Here is a 27,017-nt window from a genome sequence, read left to right on the forward strand (position 1 = left end):
CAATAAAAGGTTTTTAAAGTTGATACTCTAGAGACCGATCTAAATACTTCAAGATATCCTCCAATCTCACGCCAGGAATCATTGCCTACCCGGTTGAGTGGGTCCTACAGTGACTTGTGTCCACCTCTGCCAAAGCCATCACCCCTTCAACTCATCTACTCAAAGTAGTGGAGGTCACTGGATTAAACAGCGTGCATAAAGCAATTAACATTTGCCTGGCAGAGGTCCTCAGTTAGATGAACATATTGTTTGGGGCTCCTCGACACACATGATTTGGGGTACAAAGCGAAAGTTGGAAATTCAGTAGATGTGATACCATCATTGGTCCGTCTTGTAATATTATGATGAATCCCAATACGATAACAAATAATCAATGAGACATCCAGGGCTCTAATATTTGACACCCTCCTAAATGAAAGCAATCATAATAGTGTTACCAACTTAACAGACAATAATTTAAATAATAATCCTTCTTAATCCTCCCATGATTAGAACAACTGCATAACTAACTCAACATCCCACATTGTGTAGTACATAGTTTTAGGATGATTCATGTATCTGATCGCCTTCAACAACCTACAAACTAAGGGGTGCTCCCCAACAGCTTTTCCGTCAGCCTTTTGATGCCTTGCGGATAGTGCTGATCTGTATCCATCAAACATACCAGCCACTAAAAATGCCAAGAAATCTAACACCCTGTGACATTTGATGAAACGGAATTGATACTCTGTTCTACATACCAGTTACTCCCTACTTCCCAGGGTGATCTATAGGCTATGATCATGCCCTGTGCCCATGTAGCCTTGATATACCCAGAAGCAGGCTCCAGTCATGGCATGTCTGTGAAAACTCTGAAAGGTTCCATGCCACCAGGGTCAGTCTGCACTGTAGGACACGATTTTGACTCTAACCACAGGGCTCCTCAGACTTGTGGAAAGACTAGTAGTTGGATCAGACAATCCGCCAACAGCTTCAACAGAGCAGGGTACCAAGGCTCAGAGCTCTGTAACAGTGCCACTGATAGCACTGCCACTGATTGCCAACATACCTGTGATAAATACCTGGAAATCATGGCAAAGGGTTGATATCATACTGATTTCCACCAGACTGATCACAAAAATAGTGTCCTTTGCTGAAGCTTCTAGATTCAGTCTCCAGCTGAACAATTTCTTCAGCTGAGCTGTCAGCCTGGATGCAAACAGATCTATATTGAATGGACCCCAAACTTTGTACAGAGCTTTGGGAAATGGCCAATTCACACTCCATTCACTACTGTCATAAAGGTTACTTGAGTACCAATCCACAACACTTTTGGATGGCCATGGAAGATACTCTACTATCAGTGGAATCCTCTGGTGGAGACAAAACTCCAACAATGCCGTGGCTAACTCTGCTAGGGGGTTCAGCCTTGTTCCCCAACTTATTTATGTACCTTACTGCAGTCAGATTATCAGTGCAAAGAAGAACTGCACACCTTACCATGACTTTAACTAAGCTCTGGCTTGCAAAGGAGCATGGAAGAAGCTATAAACAAAGTATGTGCATTGGTGACTGCCCCTTGGAACATCTTTCCCCAGTCGAAAAGGTGCCAACCCTGGCTTCCCATCGCCAAAAAATCTGATTACAATACTATATCTGGTTATGTAGGGGAAAAAAAGCACTTCCGGTCCAGGCCTCTCTGTGACTTATCACCAACTTACTTCTTCCCTTGCTTCTGGCTCTAAAGAAATCATCTTTGAGAATTCAAAGCCCCTTTGTAAATGCCTTACTCAGTTACTGCAGCACCCTGCAATAAAGGGGTGTTGGAGGGATCACCTGAATAGAAGATGAGCGAAGACCCACCATCCTCGCCAAGTGCTGGGGGGAAATCTGTGGCTTGGCCAAGTCATCCTCAATTCCATTATGGTTGGTATAAGGTGCTATGCCCTCATCTTAGACCTCGTGGCACCATCATTCAGATTTCTAATCCCTGCCTTTACATAATAATCCACAAAGGGTGGAGGAAAGCATACACCAGCATTTGGGTGCTGTAACAACCCTGGATCAAACACGGTTTTGCCTTTTGCTTCCAGAATCAACGTTTCTGACTTATCAGTCTTTATTTTCTGTCTCATACTTGGACTGTCACTATCTCCATGATATGTATAATTATCATACAGATCATCCAGGTAAAAATCATTTACACCATCAAATGGTCTTTTATTTAGACCACCAGTCATATTCTTATTGTAATATTGCCATAGGGGACTGTAAGTCTATATCTTCTTGTGGAATTAAACCACCACTAATTTCATATTGCTCAAACCCAAACTAATTGTCAAGCACAACATCAAGTTATTTTTTTATTAACTTCTTGCCTGGCGTAGGTGCAGACAAAAAACTCATTATTGAGGTCACTACTGAGTTACCTATTTCAGTGGCCATATTTTAAATGGTAATTGAAACCTCTTTTAACTGAGCTACACACAGAATTGTTCAAAAACTCACAAAGGTTTTTCTTTAAAACTTCATCCTCTGCCTTGCTTATATTTTCGATACGGTCTTCAAGGTTATTAGTCAAAGTGACTGTGCTGTGCAACCAGCAGGGGTGGCTCCTCCACTATGGTGGAGGAGCGTCACCCTACTGCTTTTAAGCAGTGTGAGGAAAAAGAAACCTAAAATTATAGTAACTTGAAGTTATTATCATTTTATGTTTCCTGTCTCTTTACGTGTGAGCAAGTGGGCGGGGCTGCTCTGCTCTCAGAGCAGGGCCGGGAAGGAGTGGTTTGCCCACTCCTAAGTGTGCAATGTCTTTGGTCAGCCCTCTCGGGCCACCCAAACCAGTCTTGTGCACTTTCCCCGTTCTCCATCCAGGCTGCAATACAGCCTGGATGGAGAACATGGCCAGGCCCCTATTCCCTGGTTGAGTGTCATACCAGGACGCTCAAAACCAATCACAACTCTGCATTGCAGCATTGTGATTGGCCAGGGGAGCCTTTTCTGTGCTTCATGTGCCTTGGAGGGTAGGAGCAGAGACGCAGGACCGGCACTGCAATGTAAGTGTTTCTTTTCTCTGCTTTTTGTTTTTTTACATACTTCTCCCCAGCCCCCTTCCGACTCTCCCCCGCACTCCCCCCACGTGCCCGCACCCGCCCCGCCACCCACGAACCATGCCGCCGACACTGGTATCCAGCAATAGGGAAATGAAGCCTCATTCCTGTTAATCAGAGATTTAGACACCCCATTAATAACTCAGGAATAGAAGTGATCATACACTTATTAGGTCCCTTAACAAATCAACATAAATTAGGTCACTATACGATTTCTTTCAACATTTAAATGACATTCTAACCATTTTCCATAATGAAAAAACATAATATAAACCATTAACATATTACTTTTTGTTTTGCTTAAAAAATCAAAATGACAACATTTGCATTTCAAATTGACATCATACTTCAAGGTTTGAATTTAACAAACGATATACACACTAAACACAAACCTGAGGCACCTGGTTTTAAACCCCTCAGTTTAGCATGAGATCCCAAGCTCATGTGCTCGCTGTAATTTAATTATTCATACTCAGAAAAAACACAAACCCTTGATGCAGATATGCAGCTCAGATGAAACCAGCCACAAACACCATGCTGACTCTGCTGGCTTACTCATCAAGAACCTAGTATTGAGTCTTTCAAGCTGTGAAGGCTCTCTTCAGCAGTTAGCCAAATCAGTTACAAAATACCCCTCCACAGAGGCTTCTGAAATGGTTTGAATAATAAACAAACTCCACAAACTAACTTGCATTAACCCACACAACAAAAACGCTAGTACAATACTATTACAAGCAGCATGCCTATCATGCACTTAAGTATTTTTTTAGCAGCAACAAAAGAGGATGTTGTTTATGGACTGCCCTATTTATAATAATGGCTGTATTTTATCTGTGTCATTACTCTCTGCTCAGGGGAGCAGGATTATGAGAAATGTAGTATTCTTTGAAAGTGCTACAAAGTAAACAGCAGGAAAAGAGACTGCATAATATGAGCCTTTGATCTGGTAATAAAATTATGCGACAATAAAGTGGCAAAATCTGTGGCAGTATTATTTCACTTGTTTTAACACATACTGATATTGTTTGCGCTAATGTATCATTTAATTTGTTCTAGTTTAACACCTGAATATAACAATCAGTTACTCAAAGGCGGCCAGTTAACGTTTGCAAAACAGTTTGCCACTGTGAGGTACTATGTATTGCATTTCTTTAGTAGCTTTTGATTCATTTACGCTAGAAACATTGTTTTGTTTCATTAAAATCTGCAACCTATGCAGCAGATGGTGGCTTATGTGACAAATGTAGTAAATCCATAATTATGAAGAAAACCCCAAGGCCTAGAAAATCGCTTCATTTTAGGGGCCTTGTTCATACGAACCAATCTGAAATCAGGTCTAGAATTGATTACTTCCTTGTACCCTCCTCATTATTATTTTTATTTTTTTTAGACAGCGCTAAAGTGTGCAGCAAACTGGTCAACAATGTCTTGTGGGTCAGTAATGGGGCTACCTCCCTCCCCAGGGAGTTGTGGCACTAGATTGCTTGCCCTTTCCTTCTTGTCCAACCACGCTAGCAATTTCCAAGCCTTGTCTCCCACCTCATATAGCCGTCCCTGCACAGCTCTTCACAAGGCCTTTGCCTGATCAGTCACCAATGTTCTATATTCATGCTGTCGGAGCTTTAAATAGTGGAGTTTATCTGGTGTGACCTCCGATTCCATGTCAGTTTCTAATTGGGTAAGTTCTGTTTCAGTGGCCACTATCTCTCTGTGGTGATCTTTCTTCCTGCCCGAGATTAGGGCTAGGGCTTGACCCCGAATCACCATCTTAAAGGCTTCCCATAGTACCTGCGTAGAGTCCACAGATCCCTCATTATCAATAAAGTCGTTATCTATTGCAGTGAGGAGTGCTTTGCGAATTTTGGGATCTCTGAAATACCACGGGTTCATGGGGGTCACCCGTCCCACCTATTTATAATTAAGAACCTCATGAAGCGAAAAATGCATCGGGAGGAACATGGCGGTGGGCTGACGCCGGTAGCGAGTGCTCCGTCCTGGTCTGAGGATGCCTCGTGTTAACTGAGCGCCCAAACCCGTTCTAAAAAGTTCAACAGCGTCATCTCATAGCGGTGAGATTATGGGGATACTATATCTTTATTAATTTATAACGCACTAACCGGCTTTCTCCTTTCTGAATCTCCGACGTCGGTGCTGAGCTTGGAAGTAGCGGAGGTGCGCTAGGACCCAGAGATGCACCCATGGGGCGGAGGTTTGGAACGCAGCGTATCCTGGTTTGTGCGGATGACGGGAAGAGATGTATGGGGTGCAACTTGGGCCAAATTTTGGCGCAAAACTAAAGCGGCTGCAGCAAAGACCTACCCTCGACCGGCAGTAATAGCGGTGAGCCGGTATTGTTCCAAAGTTGGTCGATGGGGGGTTGGTCTATCCGGGGTGTCTGATAGCGGTTGTAGTTGTAGTCTCAAACTTGGAGTTGCTGAGTCTCAAGTGTGTTCTGATCCAATTAAACGAGCCCTTGGTAAAGGAATGGACATTCCATCTGTCCCAGCCCCCCTAAATACACAGGCGAAGGAGGTCAGTGAAAAGAGGGACCTGAGAGGGGAGGTATTCGTTAAGGTGGGAGAGCAGAACGTCTGTAAGGGAGACAAGGGAGATCAGCTGCCTTTACCAATAAACCCAGTCCAGCTAGCTCAGCCCCCGGTAGTAAGGAATAGATATCTCCTCCGCTCTCAGCCAGAGAAAGAGTGCTTACTGTCCTCACTCAGCCAAAAAACTAATCAATTGGTCCCTCTCACTCCACGCCAAAAAAAGAGAGAGAGAAGAGAGAAAAACAAAATAGGAGTCGAAAAAAAAAACCTAAAAGAAGCTCCACTATATCTAAGCCTGCTCCCTCTCTAAAAACCTACTTCCAAATAATGGAGAAGGCGATGTCAGTTTCAGATAGGGGTGGCAAGGTGGTAGACTTACAATCAGAGACTCCGAACTCCCCTTCCCCTCCCCACGTAGAGGGGTCAGTCACTTTACAGAACAGCTATGCTCCTCTCACACTGGTACCCGATACAAACCTGGATACGGAAGATCCTCCACCCGCCCTGGAAGTAGATGAGAACATGGAGAGTGAGTCTTGCCCCCAGCTAGTATCAGTTCTGCTTCCAAAGCTCAGCGCCCTGCCTCAGGCTACTCACATTAATAACCCTCTGGCAGTTAATCCCTCGGGATTATTGCAACAGGAGCAGGAGAGTAATAACTTGGGCAAAAATATGGAGAGCTTATGTAGATCTCTACATGAAGACCTGTTGGCTAAACTGCTCTCCAAATTTGAGATTTCGGAGGGTAACCAGAGGGAGATTGCAGAGAAATGTACCTCCTTGGAAAGTAAATTAGATGATATATGCTCCAGAACAGAGGCCTTGGAACGGGAAGTTGCTATCCTATCTGGGACCTCTCAGACACACTCCAAGCCGATATCTGAACTCAAAGCCCAGAACAGAGCATTACAACTGGAGATGGAGCGCTTGGAGATTCATGCGAGGAGAAACAACTTGATATTCCTAAAAATTCCGGAGGGGGCGGAAAATGGGGATGTAAAATCATTAATCTGTAGACTGTTGAGAGAAGGCGTTTTGAAGGATAGACCAGACATCAACCTGGTGGATGAAATTCAACTGGCACATAGGGATCCTTTCCGTCGACATCCTGATAGAAGTGCCCCAAGGAAGATTCTGGTCAACTTTCACACCTTCGCAATAAAAGAGCTGATTTTGACCAGGGCTCTTATTGACTCTACCCTCCAGATTGACTCTTCAAAGTATTTGATCCGCTCTGATGTTGGCAGAGTTACAGCGCAGAGGCAATGGGAGTTAGGGTCTCGCATGTCAGATTTAAGGAGTCAGGGAGCCCAGGTTATGATGAAGTTCCCCGCTGCATTAAGAGTAGTTTGGAGAAACAAAACATACAACTTTACCTCCATACAGGAGGTTGGTAGCTTCCTTATTAGTATGAAAGAAGCCCAAATGTAGTTTCTCCTTTCTTCCTCTATATTGTATCACGATGAGTTGTGTTATTAAAATATCACTTATCACTTTAAAGGGAAAAAAAAGGGAAGGAAGGAAAAAAAAATACACAAGAGCACACAAGGGCACATAAAATAAAATACAAAGAAAAAGGAAGTAGAAATGAAATATCTTTTTTTTTTTGTGAGGTGACGTACAAAATATATATGGGTGAAGGCATAATAAGGCGCACCAAAGCATGAAAAGAGGCAGACTTCAAGATTGGGGTCGAGCTCTCAATGGTGACGAGATCGCCAAAACTTAAGAGGGGGGGGGTCCTCAAGGGGGGTGGTGAAGGGTGGGATGCGAGGGGGTGGAAAAAAAAAGAAAAATTATTCCTCATAAAGCCATAAAATCTGAAATGAAGATGAAGCAAATCTTTTCGATGCAGGAGATCAGGCCCAGAGTGGAGTTATGCATGAAGCTTTTATCCCAATATTATGCTAAGTACAACCAATAAGATATTAAGTTGGAATGTTAATGGCTTGAGAGATGCAAAGAAGCTAAATAGAGTTTGTGAATATTTAAACAAATCCGGGGCCCATGTCATCCTCTTAGAGGAGTCCCACTTGGAATCGGCTGAATGTAAAGAAGCCTTCAAAAACCAAAGGTGGATCCAAGATCTGCTGTGTTCTAGACAAAGTGGAAATACTAGGGGAGTAGTTATGATTACCAGGGCACACTGCGGGATCAGAGTAGAAAAATACGAGACAGACTCTTCAGGCAGATGGTTGACAGCATCACTGATTTTAAATACAATTAGATTAGCCTGTGCAGTATACTATGGGCCTAACCTAGATTCCCCTGAAGCCCTGGTAAACTTGAAAACTAGTGTTGCGGTCATGAATTTACCTGTCATTCTGGGAGGGGATTTTAATTTAGTTCTTGATCCAAATTTAGATCGTACCTCCAGAGCCATTTCTTCCCCTTTACATAAATCAAAAAGGGAGTTGAAAAACATCATGAAGGATTTCAATCTTTTAGATGTTTGGAGAATTAAGAATGGAAATAATAGGGACGACTCTTTCTATAGCCATAGGTACAAACATTATTCACGTATTGACATTTTTCTTGCAGATCAAGCCATATTCCCGTCAATTGTTTCTACCTCTTATATTCCAGCTATATTATCAGACCACTCTATTGTAGAATTAATAATTAAGCTCCCTCAGAAGGTACAGATTAAACGCTAGACTCTTGAGAAATCTCTACTTTTACAAAGTGATGTACAAGAGTGTGTGTTGAAACAGTCTGTTGAATACTTCAGATTTAATTCTGCTACTGCGTCCGAACAAATAGTTTGGGAAGCATTTAAGACTTATATAAGAGGTTTATTTACAGCACTTACAGTTGGCAAAAATAAGGCTAGGAGGAAAGCTGAAGAGGAATCTTTATCGAGAATAAAATTAAAAGAACAACAGTTACAGCAAGCATCATTAGAGCAGTATACAAATTTGGAGGTCATTCAGAAAGAGCTGGAAGGATTAAAAGCTAAATATCAGGCTAACCTAGATAAAATTATGAAGGATAAATGGGATGCGAGTAAGCTACAAAATTTCTCCCATGGAGAAAAATGTGGACGTATACTGGCATGGAAGACCAGAATGGATAGGGTAAGAAATCAAATGTGTGGGCTAAGACTACATAGTTCTGGTGACATATCTTATGATAATGATCTGATCTCCGAAGAAGCCAGGGTATACATGCAAAATCTCTATACCGGAGAAAGGGAAGCCTCGACTCAAAGAGCAGTCAATTGGTTAAAACAGCTGGGCCTACCGCAGTTAACAGTAGCAGATAGTGCCTATATGAGCTCAGCCATCACTGAGGGTGAGGTCCACAGCCAATTGAAAAAAATGTCTAGAGGAAAGGCAGCTGGCCCAGATGGGCTTCCGATAGAAGTCTACCAAATAAGCCCTGACACTTTTGTCCCAGTTCTAACCTCCCTATTCAATAAAATACATCTGACTGGTGAACCTATTCCTCAATCCTGGTTAGAAGCCACAGTCACCCTGGTTCCGAAGCCCAATAAAGATCCCCTAATAGTTGAATCATATAGGCCAATCTCGCTGCTAAACACCGATTATAAAATCTTTGGGGGAGTATTGGCAGCGAGATTGGCCAAAGTGATTAAAACTGTGATACATGAAGACCAGAGGAGCTTTATGCCCGGGCGTCAGTTAAATGAATTAACCTTCCAGGCTATTGCTGCAATAGACTATGCTACAAACTGGAAACTCCCGCTAACCATTGTAGCAATAGATGCCGCTAAGGCATTTGACCAGGTCAGCTGGCCATATCTATGGGAGGCGCTAGCCGGATTTGGTCTCCCGAAAAACTTCATATCATCAATAAAATCACGTTACTTAAATCCAAGGGCTAGAATCCTGGTCAATGGAACCCTTACTGATTGGGTTCAGATATCGCGTGGCACAAGACAGGGGTGTCCCCTCTCCCCCTTATTGTTTAATTTATATATCGAACCTCTGGTTACACAGTTAAGATCGGACACACATGCCCGTCTTTGGGGTGCTAGAGGGTGTCAAAGTGACACCCCCTGCACCCTTGCTGGAATCGGTATTTACCGAATCGGTAAATACTGATTCGGTAATGCCCATTGATTCCTATGGGCTTCAATGCCCATAGGAAACAATGGGCATTACCGAATCAGTATTTACAGAATCGGTAAATACCGAATCTTAACCATTCGGTATTTACCGAGTCTGTGTTACCTACATCCCCCCCCCCTCTATTTTACTACTTCTTAAATACCGAATCGGTAAAATTCGGTATTTAAGAAGTGGTAAAATAGAATTACCTACATCTAGCCCATAGTCTCTAAATCTCGAAAGGTGGGGGCCTGTAGGCCAGGCGGCACATATATCGAAAGGAGTGTAATGTAGCGTCCCTCCCACGTGCCTGAGACCCCAATATACTGTCTCCGGTCGTCTACCCATGTCACCTGTACCAAGTGGAAAGGATTTCTTCAGCAAAATACCCAGCCCTCGCGAACTGGAGGTGAATCCCACATGTGCCGACATTATGTTGCCCCCTCTATGTAGGGCTTTGCATGTATTGCCAACGAGATGGGTTTCTTGAAGCAATACGATATTGGGGGCCTGACGCTTGATGTACTGAAGAACAATACTGCGCTTGATCTTGTCCCCTAACTCATTGACATTCCAGCTTAACAGTTTAATTCCTACGTCTCTCTGTGTAGCCATGACTGATTAGGAGACATCTCTGCTTCCTTTACAGGAGTAGCGGCATGGACATCGACCTCCTCCACAGAAGTTATTATAAGTGTCGCTGATGCTGTGAATATAACCAAAACCAAACAAAACAACCCCACCCAACAACCCACCACCCTGCTTCCCTGCACTCTGGGCCTAGAACTGCCCATTGAAAACTTGTAGAGTGCCTGTCGCCCTTGAAAGAACTAAAGGTAGAGGAAAAGGGGGAAATAGAGCGCTCCACCTCCCTGTCCCCAACAAGTCAAGTGTACATCCTCATTTAACTAAGTGTATCAGGTCTAAAAGAGACTACAACCGTAAAGGATCAGATAAAGGAATTTCCCCCAAAATCCACCCGCCCAGGCCCAACATACTCAATCTGGAAATAAATGTCTATACAGCCCTTTCCTCAGGCCGGGCGATTGTCCTCGCTCTCCCTTCCGACGTGGTCATCTGGGCTTCTCCTTCCACGATGTTCAATCCAGTCCGCCACTACCCTTCTCATTATTTGTAGCACTGCCATATTACTACAACCAGTTTTCGCTGGTTCTGACCTTCCCAAGTACGTAGTTCAATTCAGTCGGGCCACACATAAATAATTCTATGCAGTGAACATTTTGTGAAGTCTCTGCACAATTGTATTAATCCGCACTATTTCTTAAATAAGGTTTAGGGTAAGTGGTAAGCTTTGGTTTAGGGTAAAGATTAGAATTATGGTCTTGATTAGGTTTAGTCGGTGAGCTCACATTAGCTTTAGGATTAGGATAAAGTTTTTAGGGTTAAAATAAGGTTACTGCTTAGAGGAAGGTCTAGTGTTAACTTTAGGTTTGGTCTAATGTAAATATCAGGTGTAGGGTGAAAGTAAATGTAACTGTCAGGGTTAGGATATGGTATGAGTTTGAGGTAATGTTAAGATTAGGTTTGTGGTTAGAGTTAATGTAGCTATAGTATCGATGTAGTGTTGTCCATTCACTGGCTAATTACATTTCCACACAGATCTGATGAATGTAGTGACAATTTGAGGTAGTGGATTCTACGTAGTGGTAATTTAATGTAGTGGAATTTAAAGTAGTACTGGCATACCAATCCTCCAGAAATTCCTGAGCTGCAATCCTAGTATGTGTAAGAAATACCGTAATAAGTGTAGATATGATTCGAAAATGTGAACCACAGGGTGCTGATCCTATGCAAATGTTTCTAAGTATGAAGTCAAATTTCAACACTTATTGACATGGATAAGCATCATTTATAGACATGTTTCCTAAAAGATTACACCAGTTCTCAAGTATACAGGTATTTCTTCTATAACCCTCAAAATGTCTTTAGCCAAGTAGGGGCCAGTTTACAAATCAAGGTTATGTTCCACGTGTCCAGTAGGATTGGAAAAAGTGTAATTTGCAATAGAATTACTTAATCTTGATTCTGAGAATTAGGATTTGCAGGATTTTAAAAAAGAAATTCAAGCTAACAGCAATAGAAACTTTTCTAGATGGTTAAATTCGCCTCCATCATAACAATAGCAAAATCATGTGAGGGTTCCAGGGACAAGTTCAGGCAGTGGGAACTAGAAAAATTGAGAACCTTTGCAAAGCCATTTCCCACTCTAAACTCACATGTACAATTATTCCCCAAAAACATTAAGTAGGAATTTAGGGGCATATTACCAACAACTAGCGATAATGTTTGTCTCTAACTTGTTTAGAGACAAAAATTATCGCCGCACATCGGCGATTTTTATCGCAGATAAACCTTGCTATTAGCAAGGTTTATCGCAAATGCGATAAAAAACGGCCGCAATGCATGAATATCGCTGAAAAGTCAACGATATTCATGCATTATCGAGCAAATGCTCTTAGCCATGTTATCCACCTCCCATTGGATAACATGGTGAAGAACTGCTCAGGGCAGGTGTTAGCTTTTGGAGATATTCGCGCTTAGCGCGAATATCTCCAAAAGTTGGTAATAGGAGATAGCGATGTTAGCGACTGTTTCCAGTCGCTAACATCTTGGCACGCACACTTTGCATGTCATTAGTGATAAATATCACTGACATGCAAAGCGGGGACCAAGATGGTCGCTATCTCCTATTAGCTGTCACTAACTGGTGTTAGCGACAGCTTGGTAATAGGGAGATCATTTTATCTCCGCTTTCTTGGCTTTTAAAGCCAAAAAAGCGGAGATAAACCCCCTTGATAATATGCCCCTTAGTGTGTCAAAAGACACACAAATACACAGTATATTTTAATTTGGGTTGTAGAGAAAGCGAAATTTCAATATGGAAAGTAAGGGGTATATTATCAAGGGGTTTTATCTCCGCTTTTTTGGCTTTAAAAGCCAAGAAAGCGGAGATAAAATTATCTCCCTATTACCAAGCTGTCGCTAACACCAGTTAGCGACAGCTAATAGGAGATAGCGACCATCATGGGCCCCACTTTGCATGTCAGTGATATTTATCACTAATGACATGCAAAGTGGGCGTGCCAAGATGTTAGCGACTGGAAACAGTCGCTAACATCGCTATCTCCTATTACCAACTTTTGGAGATATTCGCGCTAAGCGCGAATATCTCCAAAAGCTAACACCTGCCCTGAGCAGTTCTTAGCCATGTTATCCAATGGGAGGTGGATAACATGGCTAAGAGCATTTGCTCGATAATGCATGAATATCGCTGACTTTTCAGCGATATTCATGCATTGCGGCCGTTTTTTATCGCATTTGCGATAAACCTTGCTAATAGCAAGGTTTATCTGCGATAAAAATCGCCGGTTTGCGGCGATAATTTTTGTCTCTAAACAAGTTAGAGACAAAAACTATCGCTAGTTGTTGGTAATATACCCCTAAGTTCAATGAAAATTTCCCTTAGTTCTTACCAAGTGGATTATTTCCAGGGGGGACATTTTGTTTTATTATGTTCATTTTATACACTACCTAGGCGCAAGTTCCTGGTGGGAATCTTGAAAAGAGCAAAGTTTAAACACGCCATGGTAGCTTTATTGTTCCTATAAAAGGCTAATAACGCTTATACTTTGTCCTGTATTACGAATTTTATCAAGATGGCGGTCAGGATAAGGAACTCGAGAGGGAGGAACTGATTGTATTGCCCGTTAACTGAGTGACCCTTGGCAAATGAAATGATTTGAATTGTATTTTAAAGTTGTTTTTAACACTTTTTATGTACTTTTATGGTATTTTTTAAATGCCGAATAAAGAAATATTTGATTTGATTTGATTTGAATATTCCGAGGATCAGAGGGCAAGAGTCCGAGACAGATGCATTACAGCACATGCATTCCTTAAAATTAAAAATAATTTTACTAGAAAAAAACGAATTTCCAAGAAAGAATAAAAAAACAACGTTTTTGAGAGGTTAACAGACAACACAATTACAATGTTTTACCCCAAAAAGCAATAGAAACGATATACTATTATCTTATTTAGCACTAGAAATATGGACAATGCAGTTACAAAGGGAATTCCATTGATAGCACACCACGGGCAGGTTTAGACTGTGTTCAAGCAGACAAATTAAGAAAAACAGTAGGGCAGTCGGAGGTAATTCATTTTACGAAAATGCCAACACTTCACCTCCAGGCACTTCCATCCACAGTCACAGGGAAATACACTGTTGATAAATTGGCATAGGAGATTTGCGTACGCATTTCCTCCCAATCTTCTAATTCAGACAGGTATAAATGGATGCAAAACATCCAACATGATACTTGTATTAATAGCACCGAAATGGCCATGCCAAATTTGGCACTCACAACTCAAGGAAATGTCTCACCAGCACAGCATAATTCTTCTCGTACACAAGGACTTGCTGACATTGTAAAGGGGGATCACCTTCCAGAGTCTCAAATACAAGTTGTGGAATTAGGGCACCTAAACTTACCAGATAAATGCATGGCTATTATTAAAGGGGCAAGAAACACATCAACTCGAAAATGTTATGAGGAAAAATTGCGTAGCTATTTTAATTGGTGCTGCAGAAATTATCACTTGGACAGGCTAGTGAAACAGTGAGCATACCTTATTTAACTTGTTAGACGCAGGGTTAAGTTATGCATCTATTAGAGTGCCTTTATCAACCATTAGAGCACAACACAAACGAAGTTTACAGAAAAACACATTTTTGTTGTACCAGATATTAAAAAAAATGTGGAAGGCGTAAATGCGGGGAAGGAAGACATATAGCTGTTTTTTACTACCCATCGCAAACTCTGGTGTTAAGGGACAGTAAAAAACGAAAAACGCCCCCTCGCCGTTGTAGATGTCTCCAATGGCGGGGGAGGAAGGGGGGTTTGCTTTTTTTATTTTCAAAATCCCACTTTGGGGTTTTGATTTTGAAAATAAAAATAAATTATTGAAACTTTACTGTATGGCTTCGTCATGTTCCAATACATTCACAAGAACTGCCTTAACGGCAGATTGGTAGAAATGTCCATTGGGTTGACAGACATTTCTAAATTTGTCAAGTGGGTGAAGGAGTAATTTACACCGTGCCGTGATGGAGTAATATACTCCGTCGCCATGAGGAAGTACAATCCATCCACCATGTTACAAATCAGCCCCATAGTTACTTAGTTTCAGACATGGCCTCCCAGTTAAATATCTTCAGATTCACATGCAGCCTTCCTACCTCCCTGGTGGGTGTAATGAGCTGCTAACGAGGGGCTATTAACAGCGCTGCAGCTGCAAACAAATGAGGGACACAGCTTGTAGTTTCATGCACGTGGTCCCGCCTACTCGAGCTGGGCCACGCCCCTTTATTTTATAGCCGGCGTGTGACGTCACACGCCGGCGCTAAACAGCGTCCTCTGAGCGCGGGTAGACTGCATCGCTACCCGGCCGGAGGACACTACATTCCTTCCAACCTTTATCAAATAATAAACAGTTAACTATAAAATGACAGAGAAGATCTGTTACCAGTTCTTAGATGATTCTAGTCCTTGGTTCATCACACCATGAACCCTGCCAGGCGGGAGGACGGAATCGGGTTGCGTCTTAGGTCTTACCCGGAGTGGCCTCCCCGGGAGGAGGGCAAGGATGGATTCATTTCTTGTGGGTCTTCTCCCTCCAGAGATCTTGGCTGGGTTCTGTCTGGCATCCCCAACAGCTCAGGTGTACTCAGGCTGGACACGTCTGGAGTCCCCTCGAAGGTTATCCCCTGGTCACCATCCAGTTCTACTTCTTCCGGTCGATGATTGGGACTGGCGTCCAGGTTGTCTGCTGACGGTGGCTCCCGAGTTCCAGCCTGTACCTTTTTGAAGAAGGACATGTTTCGGGTGACTTCTTCAGCTCCTCTTCGGGCCGTTACCAAGGTGCCAGTGCGGCGGGTGACTGTCCAAGGTTGGTGTTCGAATGGAAGCCGGAATTTGCTCCCGGGGTACTGGTCCTTGACGTAGACTCTGTCCTGCCTTTGAATGTCCGACACTCTGGCTCGTCGGCTGATGCTGGCCTGGTCATTGGAGTTGGTCCGGTTTGCTAATACTTTTCCAGCGTCAATCCGAGATGAGGTCCAACTCGGGTGATGTGGGATGGTGTTCCGTACTACTCGGCCCATGCTAGCTGGCCCCGGAGCTGCTTCAGTCGTGAGATGGGGTGTCAGCCGATACTCTCGCAGGAAACTGTAAATGGCTCTTTCAAGGGGTGCTTCGTCCGCATGCGCAATGCGTATTACCTTGTTGAGGGTGCGCATAAACCTTTCTACTTCCCCATTGGCTTGGGGCCAGCGGGGAGTCACTTTTCGGTGTTGTATGCCCCATGCCTTGAGGTAATCTGCAAAGTCTTGTCCGTGGAAAGGCGGGCCGTTGTCCGATTTCACCACTTCGAAGATGCCATGGGTCGCGATGGTTTTCTCCAGCTTGGTGATCACCTCCGTGGCTGTCTGGTTCCCCACGATCTCGACTTCTGGATATTTTGTGTAGTCATCAATGATCACCAGGGCATAGCGTCCATCTGGGAGGTGTCCTAAGTCTACGCTGACACATTCCCACGGCCACTGCGGGTTGTCTTCCGTGATGACGGGATGGGGCCGATCTGGCTGGCCCGACGCTTGGCACCATGAGCACGTCCTGACCGTGAGTTCCACCAGGGGGTCCATTCCTGGGAACCACACTTTGGCCCTTAGCCGGCTCTTCGTCTTCACCATACCTTGGTTTCCTCTGTGCGCAAGATCTACTGCTTGTTGAGCAAGACTTGAGGGGATCAGCAGTCGAGGGCCTCTGAATAGACAACCACTGCTGCCTACCGACAGTTCGTCTTTCACTCTCATGACGGCCTCCAGGACAGTTCTTGCTTGTGGCGTCCGCCTGGTCATGGTGGATTGGATGTGGCGCCAGTTGTTCGATTGGACTGCCCCTATGGCTAGTTGCAGACATTCGTCTGTCCGGGTACCCTCTACGATGGTTTCCAGGCTCATGGGGAGTGGCCGCAACCTTTTGGACACAAACCGGACATATTCTTCCATGTCCTCGGCGTCCTCTTCTTCTGCTCTAGTGGCGGCCCTGGGATGTCGCAACAGGTAGTCTGCTGGATTGGAGGACCCTGGCTTGTACTCCACTTGGTAGTCGTACCCTTGTAGCTGGAGGATCCATTTTTCAATCCTCGGGGGAGGCTTGGATACTGACCCCTGGAACAGGGGAATGAGTGGTTTGTGGTCTGTGGATACAGTGAATGGATGGCCATACATGTATACTTGAAAGTGCCGGCAGGCCCAAAGGATGACAATCGCCTCTCGCTCGATTTGCGAGTACCTCTGTTCCGTGTCCGTTAGTGAGCGACTCGCGTAGGCGATCGGGGCCCACTCCCCGTTGCTCTGTAGTTGAGTGAGCACTGCTCCTAGCCCGTATGGGCTGGCGTCCACAGCAACATTGGTGAGTCGGGCTGGATCAAAGTAGGATAGTGTAGTGTCTGCCGACAGGGCTGCTTTGGTGTCTTTAAAGGCTTGCTCCTGTTCCGGGCCCCATTGCCACGTGGTGGTAGACTTTGTCTGTTCCCGGAGGGGCTTCGTGAGGTTGGACAAGTCTGGGACGAAACGCCCACAGAAGTTCACCATACCTAAGAAGCTTCTGATTTCCGAGATATTGGACGGTGCTGGGGCTTCTTGGACATCCTTTACCTTGTCGGGGTCCGGGGCCACTCCCTTGTCGGAGAAGGTATAACCAAAGAAGCTGATTTTGTTCCTCATGAACTGACATTTTTCTGGGTGCAGGGTCAATCCGGATTCCTTGATTCTTTGTAGGACCTTGCGAAGTCGGCGGTGGTGTTCTTCTATTGACGAAGCATATACCAGCAGGTCGTCACTCACATTCAGGACTCCCGTGATTCCACTGAGAACTTCGCGGATGGTGTTTTGGAACACCTCCGCAGCACTCGAGATTCCGAAGTTCAAACGTCGATATCTTCACAGACCGACATGCGTCAAGAAAGTGGTGATGTATCGAGAGTCTGGGTGTAATGGCAGTTGGTGGTAACCCGATCGTAGATCCATCTTCGAAAACCATTTCGCTCCGTTCAGCTCCCCCAGGATGTCATCGATGGTGGGGGTTAGGTGACGTTCTCTCTTCACCGCGGCATTCGGAAGGCCCATATCGACGCTGATGCGGACTTCTCCTGGTTGTTTTGGCTTCCGTGCTACTACGATCGGGGACACCCAGGGGCTGGGCCCACTGACCTTCTTGATAATCCCTTGCCTCTCTAGTGCCTTCAGTTCCTCTTCGACCTTCTTCCGCAGATGGAACGCAATCCGCCGGTGTCTCAGCGCCACTGGTTGAACTGACGGGTCAATGTGGAGAGAGACTTCCTTCCCTTTTAGGCATACAATGCCTTTGAAGATGTCTTCGAACTCCTCCATGATGACCTCAAGTTCTTCTTCCTGCACCGCCATGGCGAACAAAATTAGCTTCAGCTCCTCTGCTGACTGCCCACTCAGCAGCATTCCGTTTCCTTCCTGGGTCACATACACCGTGGTGGGGATCTTGAGGTCCCGGTGCTTTAGCTCCGTCTTGAAACATCCTCGTAGCGGGATAGGCTTCTTTTGTCCGTGCACAAACACCCTGATTCTGGCTTCCTGCAAGGGCGGGCGTGGGCTTAACTGATTGTACACATTCGCAGCCATTAATTCAATCGAGGTCCCAGTGTCTATGGTGGCTCTCACATCTTGCTGGTGAATTTTGATCCTACACTTTGGAAGCCGTCGTCTCTTCTGTCGTGCCTGGTCTATTGCAAATAAGTAGTGGACTGGGTAGTCTCCTGCGTCGTCGTCCATGTCCTCACTGTCATGTGCCTCCGCTACTGACTGTGCTGCTTCTTTCCGCGGTTCTAAAGTTTTGTATATGCGGTGGATGTCTTTGCCCCCCAAATGGAGCAGTAGGGCCCTGCGCCTGTCTCGGGCTATGCGTGGCCCTTTGAAGTATATCTGTAGCCGGTCAGTCCAGTCTCGCCACCTCGGGGCGAGGGACGATGGGGCGCCATCCACTGTAAACGGCTCAATGGCCGGGATCGACGCCATTCTCGCGCAGTCGCAGACTCTCTCCGCGGCACGTGCGCGGCCTACCTCCTGGACTCAGCAGTCACTGTCCCGCGGAAGGTGCTGACACGCAGCCAGAGGCTCCCTCTGCGCTCTGGGTACCAGGCTTCGCCGTGATCTTCTGTCACCAGAGGAGCGCGGAATTCACAAAGAAGGGCTCAGGCAGGGCACTCAGGGACACTCCCACTCCTCCTCAGATACCTCACAGAGCTGGGGGTCATCAACAGCCCAGGGCAGGCCTCACAGGAGCACCACCACAGGCTTCCACTGATTGAACAGAGCCCCCCCCGTGGTTATATGGCCCACATCAAGGGCTCCAAACCACTGCTGGGGACCGAGTGCACACAGCAGTGCACGCAGGCTCCTTTCTGCCTCGTCGCCAGTGTAATGAGCTGCTAACGAGGGGCTATTAACAGCGCCGCAGCTGCAAACAAACGAGGGACACAGCTTGTAGTTTCATTCGCGTGGTCCCGACTACTCGAGCCGGGCCACGCCCCTTTATTTTACAGCCGGCGTGTGACGTCACACGCCGGCGCTAAACAGCGTCCTCCGAGCGCGGGTAGACTGCACCGCTACCCGGCCGGAGGACACTACATTGGGGAACATGTTTTTAAATGGAAATCACATAAGGAGATCTTGAGGGCTAGCTGTCCCTATTATAGGGAGTCATGCTATACTCCCCAAGTGGGAGCCCAGGGCAAATAAACTACTACAATAATTTCCTGACCCAACCATTAGATGGCGGAATCGTGCACAGCATGGGAAGCTAGAACACTTACAGGCAGGTAACGTGTTTCTTTTTGTAGATTTGCTACCATACTGTTTGGGACTTTAGGGTAGCCAACATTAATCTTTTTTGAGAGACAGCCTCTGCGTAATAGCTTTTTATGTGAAAACATCTTTGGTACTATGCAACAATACATTATGACTATTTGTTCAGAAGAACAAACTAACTCTGCCAGAATTACAAAGACATTGCTGTTTAGCTTCGAATGGCACATATTGTGAAGCAGCAGAATAGCAATAAAAAATGTAAATTGACATTTAAGAAATATTCTAAGTGCTACTAGACACTGGCAATTATATTTCTGTCGTGTGCCCTTCATTTCTATGCCATTAGTAACCTGAACAGAGCAAATAAACGAGTTCCTCGCATTCCAATTGCAAAGCTTTCTTTCATGAGGACACACAAACCATTGAAACATATAGAAAACAAGGTGAAGCAGTCATATCGGGTGACATTATAAGCACAAAGAAGATGAATTGTTTCATATCAGGATTTTTTTCCACATAGAACACTCTTGGTACTCTATCTCTGCGGTGGTTGATTGTAGAAATGCTGATCCCACAAATACCAGAAAGATCAACTTTGCAGAATTATAGGGGGGAAGTTGTTTCCTGATAAATTGTGGTCTGAACCTTGTATACTTTATGAGTGGACTCTACTACACTAGTCCACTTTAGGGCCTTTCGTCAATATCACCATACCCCCAGGCTCCTAGAAAGTACCCTTTATCCTTGGACATGGTTGAACACGTCTTAGGGTTAGCTGTGACCTTTCTCAGTGCATTTGATGTTGCTCCTAGCTGGTCATAGGATGAACGGCTGTCTCACTGTTTCAAGTGACTGGCATAGGGTTTCTACTATACTTAGGGTCACGTGTCCTACGTATTTTTGAATAAAGCTGTATAATGGCATCAGTCTCAGCTCGTCCTTCATTAAGCTTGCATGAAACTTAGAAAGTGGATATATATGTTGAACCAGAAGAATATGCGTAACGCGTCCAAACAATACGGAACTTTCCAAGGAAAAGGAAGCAAGTAGCGACATTAAAGCGGCCTGCCTGCATTGAGAATTCTTAATTACAAAGGGGCACTGATGAAGTAGCTAATCGATGTTCTCAGATCTGTTTCTCCTATGTAAACTTCATCTCCTACAGACAGTCCCATTACGTTGACCTGAAGATGAATCTCTACTCATAACATATCCTTGTTTCTGATATATTAGTCCAGTCGGAACAAAGGTTCTGAGTTGTGCTTGTAAAGGGAGCATGCAACTGCAGGAGACCTGTATGAAAGATTGCTAACTGCGCTGTCTCCACAGTGTATCCACCGAGATGTGAAACCTGAAAACATCCTGCTCACCAAACGAGGCATTGTGAAGCTCTGTGACTTCGGTTTCGCCACCATGTTCAGTACGTATGAGAAAGGAAGGGTTGGATTGGGTATTAGTCAGAGGTTCTGAAAAGGGTAGCTTCATCTAAACACAAGGCTGGGTGAGGCTGGCACAGGCTAGCTATCCAATTGGATGGGTAGATGGATGGATAGATAGACAGATACATTTGGGTTGTGTTGGTTTGGATGTATGGCTGAATGGATGGATGTACGATGGGCAAACATATGAATATGGAGATAAATGGGTCGAGAAAGGTTATTGATTACATTGATAGCATGCAAAAATATGAAATTAGGACTGCATAGGGAAGGGGGAATGTTAGGGTTGAAGGAAGCAAAATGCTTTGGAAGTGGGTGATGGGTCAGAAGTGGGTGACAAAACAGCACATGAAAGTGTCAAGTAACATAAGGAATAGCTGCAGGACCATCAGGAGTCACTCTGTTTCCTGCCTCGCCTTTGCAGCTGGACCTGATGCCTATTACACAGATTATGTGGCCACACGCTGGTACCGGGCCCCGGAGCTGCTTGTTGGGGACACACAGTATGGACCCCAAGTGGATGTCTGGGCTATTGGCTGTGTACTTGCGGAGCTGATCTCTGGGAACCCTCTGTGGCCAGGACGCTCTGATGTGGACCAGCTCTACCTCATCAGGAAAACTCTGGGTAAGCAGCTAAATATCCTCCTCTATTCGTCTGCCAGAGGTTAGGATCTGGAAGAAACATTACATTGGATTTTACATTGTTTTTCTGATAACGCAAAAGCACTTTGGAACATGCTACAGATGTGTTTGGAAGTTAATGAAATGCATATTTATAATGACCAAACCCAGGGGCATATCTACAAGCCCCTATCGCCTGTGGTGATATGGGCTTGGCCTTATTTACAAGGCAGCATTAAGCCACTTAACGTGTAAAAAGGTACCCTTTCACGCTATACTTAGCGTGAATGGGGCGGACAATGGGTGTTGTGGTGAGCGTTCTACTGCAACAACCATTGATTTTGACACTGCCCCATATTTACACGGGTGACGTAAATATGGGGCAGCACAAAAATTAAGACCCGGGAAAACGAGACAAAATTCTTTATTTCGCCTAGTTTTTGCTGTTTCTATGTGTACTGCATTGTGCAGCATGCATAGAAACAGCAAAACATCATTGATTGTTTATGTGCAGGAAGGTGCCCCTTCCTGCACATAAACAATCATGAAAAAAATGACGAGTGCAATTTCTATGTGTGCTGCACAAAGCAGCACACATATAAGTTACAAAACGTAATTTCAGATTGTTTATGTGCAGGAAGGGGCCCCTTCCTGCATATAAACAATCCTTCCCCTCAATGCAAACACCCTTTCACTATGGTGCAAGGGTGCCTGCGTTGGCGCTAGGCTGCTACATTTAGCGCCAGCGCAGGGAGAAATGCAGGGCTGCACCTTATTCTAGTAAATACGGTGCAGCCCTGCGTTTTAGAAGTGGCGGAGCGCAGCATTAAGCCAACAAGGCTAACGCCGCGCTCCGTCACTTCTATTGTAAATATGCCCTCGAGTCTCTTTAGTAACAGATAAATGTGTCTTGAATGAAGAGAAGGAAGAAGTGATAGTGAGGGATAGAAGGAAAAATGGGTGAGGCGTCAGACCAAATGTCTGATTACAAATTGGGCAGTTAATTCCGCCCTGTGCGTACATCTCTGTTTAAGCATTATGAGTTTGGTTTTATTTAACGCATCCAATAATTATCGGATGCGTTAAATAACCCAACATTAGTTAAATTTCAGCAGGTCTAATCTGCCGAAATTTAACAGGGCAAAACATATGGGCGCTCATTTACAATAGAATGGTGCAGCACAATGCTGAAAGCAATTTTGTAGTGCTGCGTCATTCTAAAAATGCAGGAAAGTGCCATATTTACAAGAATACAGTGCATTCCTGTACTGGCCCCTTCGCCAGCACTAAAAAAGCTTCTAGGCGCCAAGGCAGGCACCCTTGAACCATGTTGGAGGGTGCCTGCGTTGCGGGGTGATTGATTTTGTGCTGGAGGGGACACCTTTCTGCACAAAATCAATCAATGGATTTCCTCCTTCTATGTGTACTGCATTCTGCAGCACACATAGAAAGAGGAACAAACGAGGAGAAATAAGGATATTTCTCCTCATTACGCCTCCCTAACGCACCCCTAGGGTGGCGTTAAGAATCTGATGCATTCCACGTTTACGATTCTTCGTGAATCGGGGAATGCTTCAGATTCTATGTGTGTAGTGTGGGAATACCCACAGCAACAAACATGGCGCACCCCTTTCACGTAGTGTTCTGCATGAAAGGAACAGATATTTACAAGGCTATGAAAAGCCACGCAAAGTGGCTTTGCGTGGACTTGTGAATATGCTGTGGCACATTACGCAACCAGAGTGACAAAAAAGTGATGCTTCAACGGCACAAAAGTGCATCTAGGGCCTCGTAAAGGTACCTCATGTTATTGTTCTGTATCGGGATGATAAATAATCTCAACTTGTAATCAGGCTCCAAAGGTAATTCTGAGGCAATATGGAGAAACTGCGCCGGGTATTTGAAGGGTTGAAGAGAAGGTAATGATATCACAGGCAGGATGATGGGCATAGTGACTGAGGTAGAGAAGGAAGGCTAGATGAGGAGAAAAAGAGAGCTTGCCTGCGAAGGAAATCGGATAGTTGCTAAGTGGTTGGAGGTAGTGATCTTATTCTGATGGAGAGATATTGGTGTATAGCATAGAGATAAGGGTTCATGGGAGAAGGATGATCTTCATGGGAGCGTGAGGGATTGAACCCTGGACATTTTGCCACTCAAAACAAAGCAAATGCCTACTCGTTCAAGAATCCCTGCTTTGCATCCTTCAAGTAGCAAAACTAGCCACCTTGGATTTGGGAAAAATGAAGCATAACTTTTTTTAATTCTTGGTGTGCATTCAAATAAAAGCCTGACAGAGCTACTCTGTGCTCATCAATTCATTCATTCTTCAGAGGGTGAATGAAAAGGGGTAGACAAGAGAAGAAAAAATAGTAGTTCTGGACATAAATTATATGTTTTGTTTATCCAAACACTGAGCCCTTTGCACTAGGGTCCATATTCACAAGCCCTGTGCACTGCAGTAACATCTCTTTCTGTGACGTTCAGTGGCGTAAAGGGCTTAGCATATCTACAAGGCCACTTGAAGCCAGCCTTCGTGACTTTTCATGGCCTTGTAGATATGGAGTAAGGCAAAGTAGCGCAAGTCACTGCCTTGTCGTACTCTGCTTCAAAGAGGCGTTCCATGGGTATTGCTGTGGGTGTTCCCACTCAACACCCATGGAATTTGACACTGCTTCGGATTTACAACATCTTGTAAACCTGGGGCAGTGGCAAAACCTTGCGCCTCCCTAGAGCAAGCATAACGAGGAGAAATGTTTACAGTTCTTCTAATTTTTCTCTCTTTCAATGGGTGCTGCATTCTGCAGCACACATAGAACGAGGAAAACGTCTTTCGTGATTGTTTTTGTGCAGGAAGGGGCCCCTTCCTGCACAAACACAATTGTGCTAACAACACAGACACCCTTGCTCCTTGTTTCCAGATGGCCTGCATTGGCGCACAGCCTCTAATTGTGTGCCGGCACTAGCTGAAAGGACAGGAATGCACGGTATCTTGTAAATATGGTGCAATCCTGCCCTTTCAAATTGGCATAGGGCAGCACAGCAAAATGAGTTGCGGCCCTGCCCTACACCAATTCTTTGTAAATATGCCCCTAGATGTTCTGGCCATTTACTTTCCTAGAGTTATCTTTATTAACCTGTGCTTAATCCTCTGGTAGCTTAGCACAAATGCAGTCAGGCCTAACTTAAGGCAATGTATAAAGTATTTATGCAGCACACAAACAATAATGAGATGAAAACACAGCACAAGAAAAATCCTACACCAATTTAGAAAGAAAGAGTCAAATTTAACAAATAGAATAAGACCAAAATGACAAAATTCAACCATTAGAACCAGAGATATGCAGCTTTTAAGGTTGGAGTAAAACTAGTGCCAAAAAGCAGAAATAGATAACTGTGGGTTTCTGGTCATGGTAGACTGGGACAAAGTCACAAGTTCAAGTCGACTGCGATGGAGTAGGGCCAAATACAGGGGCCAGGTTAGTCTCACTGAAAACGTTACCGTCTCAAAGCCGAGCGCACAGAGTTCAAAACTTTAGGATTTTACAGGAAGAGCTCAACTGATGCCAGCCAAAGGTCCAGGACCTGGGGAGGCACCACTTGGGGATCAGGAACTCACTCCAGCTGAGGTCAGCAGGGCTCAACCACGTCCAGTTGCAGGTCCAGGCAAGTGCAGTTGCAGGTTCAGGCAGAGCCTGTTGCAGCAGGTCAGCTGGGCTATTGCAGGGAGGCCTCTGAGGCTTGTTGTGTCCCTGTAGCTCAGAAGAGGAGGTCAGCCAACTGAACCTTGAAGTACCTCTGGTAGTCCTAGGCTCAAGGAGATGGTCTCTCCTTCAAGCAGCAAGGCAGGCCTCAAGCAGCAAGGTGGTCCCCTGAATAATAAGGCAGACCTTGAGCAGCAGGGTAGTCCTCTGGTAGAAGTGGGCAGTCATCTGAGAAACAAGGCAGGCCTCAAGCAGCAGGGCAGTCCTCTCAGAAACAAGGAAGTCTTCAAGCAGCAGTGCAGTCTCCTGAACTACAAGGCATTCCTTCTGAAGTCTTCCATAGGTCCAGGAGTGTACTGAAGAGTGGTTCTGACAGCCCTATGTTTAGACCTGGTGCCAGCTTTGAAGAAACTCCTGGAGTTTTACCCTCACAGTTGGTTCTGGAAGGTTGAAAAGCCTGGTGTCTAGTTGTTTGTGAATGTGCTGAGGCAGCTTCTTTGTCATATTAAGAACTGCAGATAACAGCTCCGCCCGTCCCATCCTGGCAGGATAATCCTCTCCCAGCTACACCAAGAACCTATTGTTCACTGCTTAGGCCCAATATGCCTTCCTGATCGGGGAGCAATTAACATGCCCAGGCAGCTGGAAGCTCCTAGAATGACAGGATACCACATTCCTTGGGAGCCGTACCCTCAAAATGCTCACCTTCTGGCTGCACCGACTTTGCAGTTAGAATGACAGAGTTTCAGAGTCGCCAGATGAGGGGAAGGGAATTAGGGAGGTGTAAAGAAGTTCAATGGTAAGTTGAAGGTAAAATAAGAATTTATTGTAGAATAGGATCCCATCCACAGGATAGCTGTCACCAGTAGAAAGGTCCAGGCTTAACTGCCTACATACTCTAAACCAAACAATGTCAGAACCTGTACAGAGTATTCTAATGCATGTGGCAACCTGGCAACAAGCTGCATTAGCAGGATGCCACACATCTCCCTTCCTATAACAAATAGCAATATACAGAAAAACGTTATTTTACAAAATCATTTAAATGAGTAGGTACACGTGTAATCCTTGAAGATTTCCTCGCGATGGTAGGACCAATCACGGCCCGATGTGACGAGGTACCTGCAGATGAAGAACTTGACACAGGAGACTTAGAGTTGTCAACAAAGTCCTTCTTGATCACCACAACCCTGTTCAAGTTCCAAATGCGATGATCAGCTATTTTAATCGCATTACCTAAAACCTTGATAACTTGTATAGGTTTCAAAAATGAAGCAGATACCATTTTGTTCTTCTTACAAGGATTTTTTATGAGAACCCAATCACCCACATGCACCACCGTTTTTTTAACAGAATTTCTCAAATCATGAATTCTCTTCCTAGCTTGAAGCTTTCTTTCCTGACCTACCTTCCACTCGTCATTTCCAGTTAATACTTTCAGATGTAAATCATTTACCCAAGGCGGAGTAACCATAGTGTTGGCACGCCTACATTGAAGAGCTCAAACGGTGTTTTACCCGTTGTGGCATGTGGTAATAACCTGTAAAGCTTAACCTTTTTAAAAACATCTGATCTCCAATCTGAACCTGCAGATTTAGACATTCTAATTGTCTCTTTGAG

At 44.8% G+C, this 27,017-nt stretch overlaps 1 protein-coding gene across 1 annotated transcript in view; it reads left to right on the forward strand.

The window, feature by feature from the left end:
- LOC144781993 (cyclin-dependent kinase-like 1) overlaps window positions 1-27,017 on the forward strand; it is a 306,255-nt gene that overhangs the window by 146,433 nt on the left and 132,805 nt on the right. Inside the window, exons 5-6 of the mRNA XM_078661090.1 lie at window positions 20,966-21,056; window positions 21,500-21,700. Coding sequence (XP_078517216.1) covers window positions 20,966-21,056; window positions 21,500-21,700 — 292 coding nt within the window. The remainder of the gene's footprint in view (window positions 1-20,965; window positions 21,057-21,499; window positions 21,701-27,017) is intronic.

This window comes from Lissotriton helveticus, chromosome 9 (genome assembly GCF_964261635.1).
Source record: "Lissotriton helveticus chromosome 9, aLisHel1.1, whole genome shotgun sequence".
Classification (NCBI taxonomy): Eukaryota; Metazoa; Chordata; class Amphibia; order Caudata; family Salamandridae; genus Lissotriton; species Lissotriton helveticus.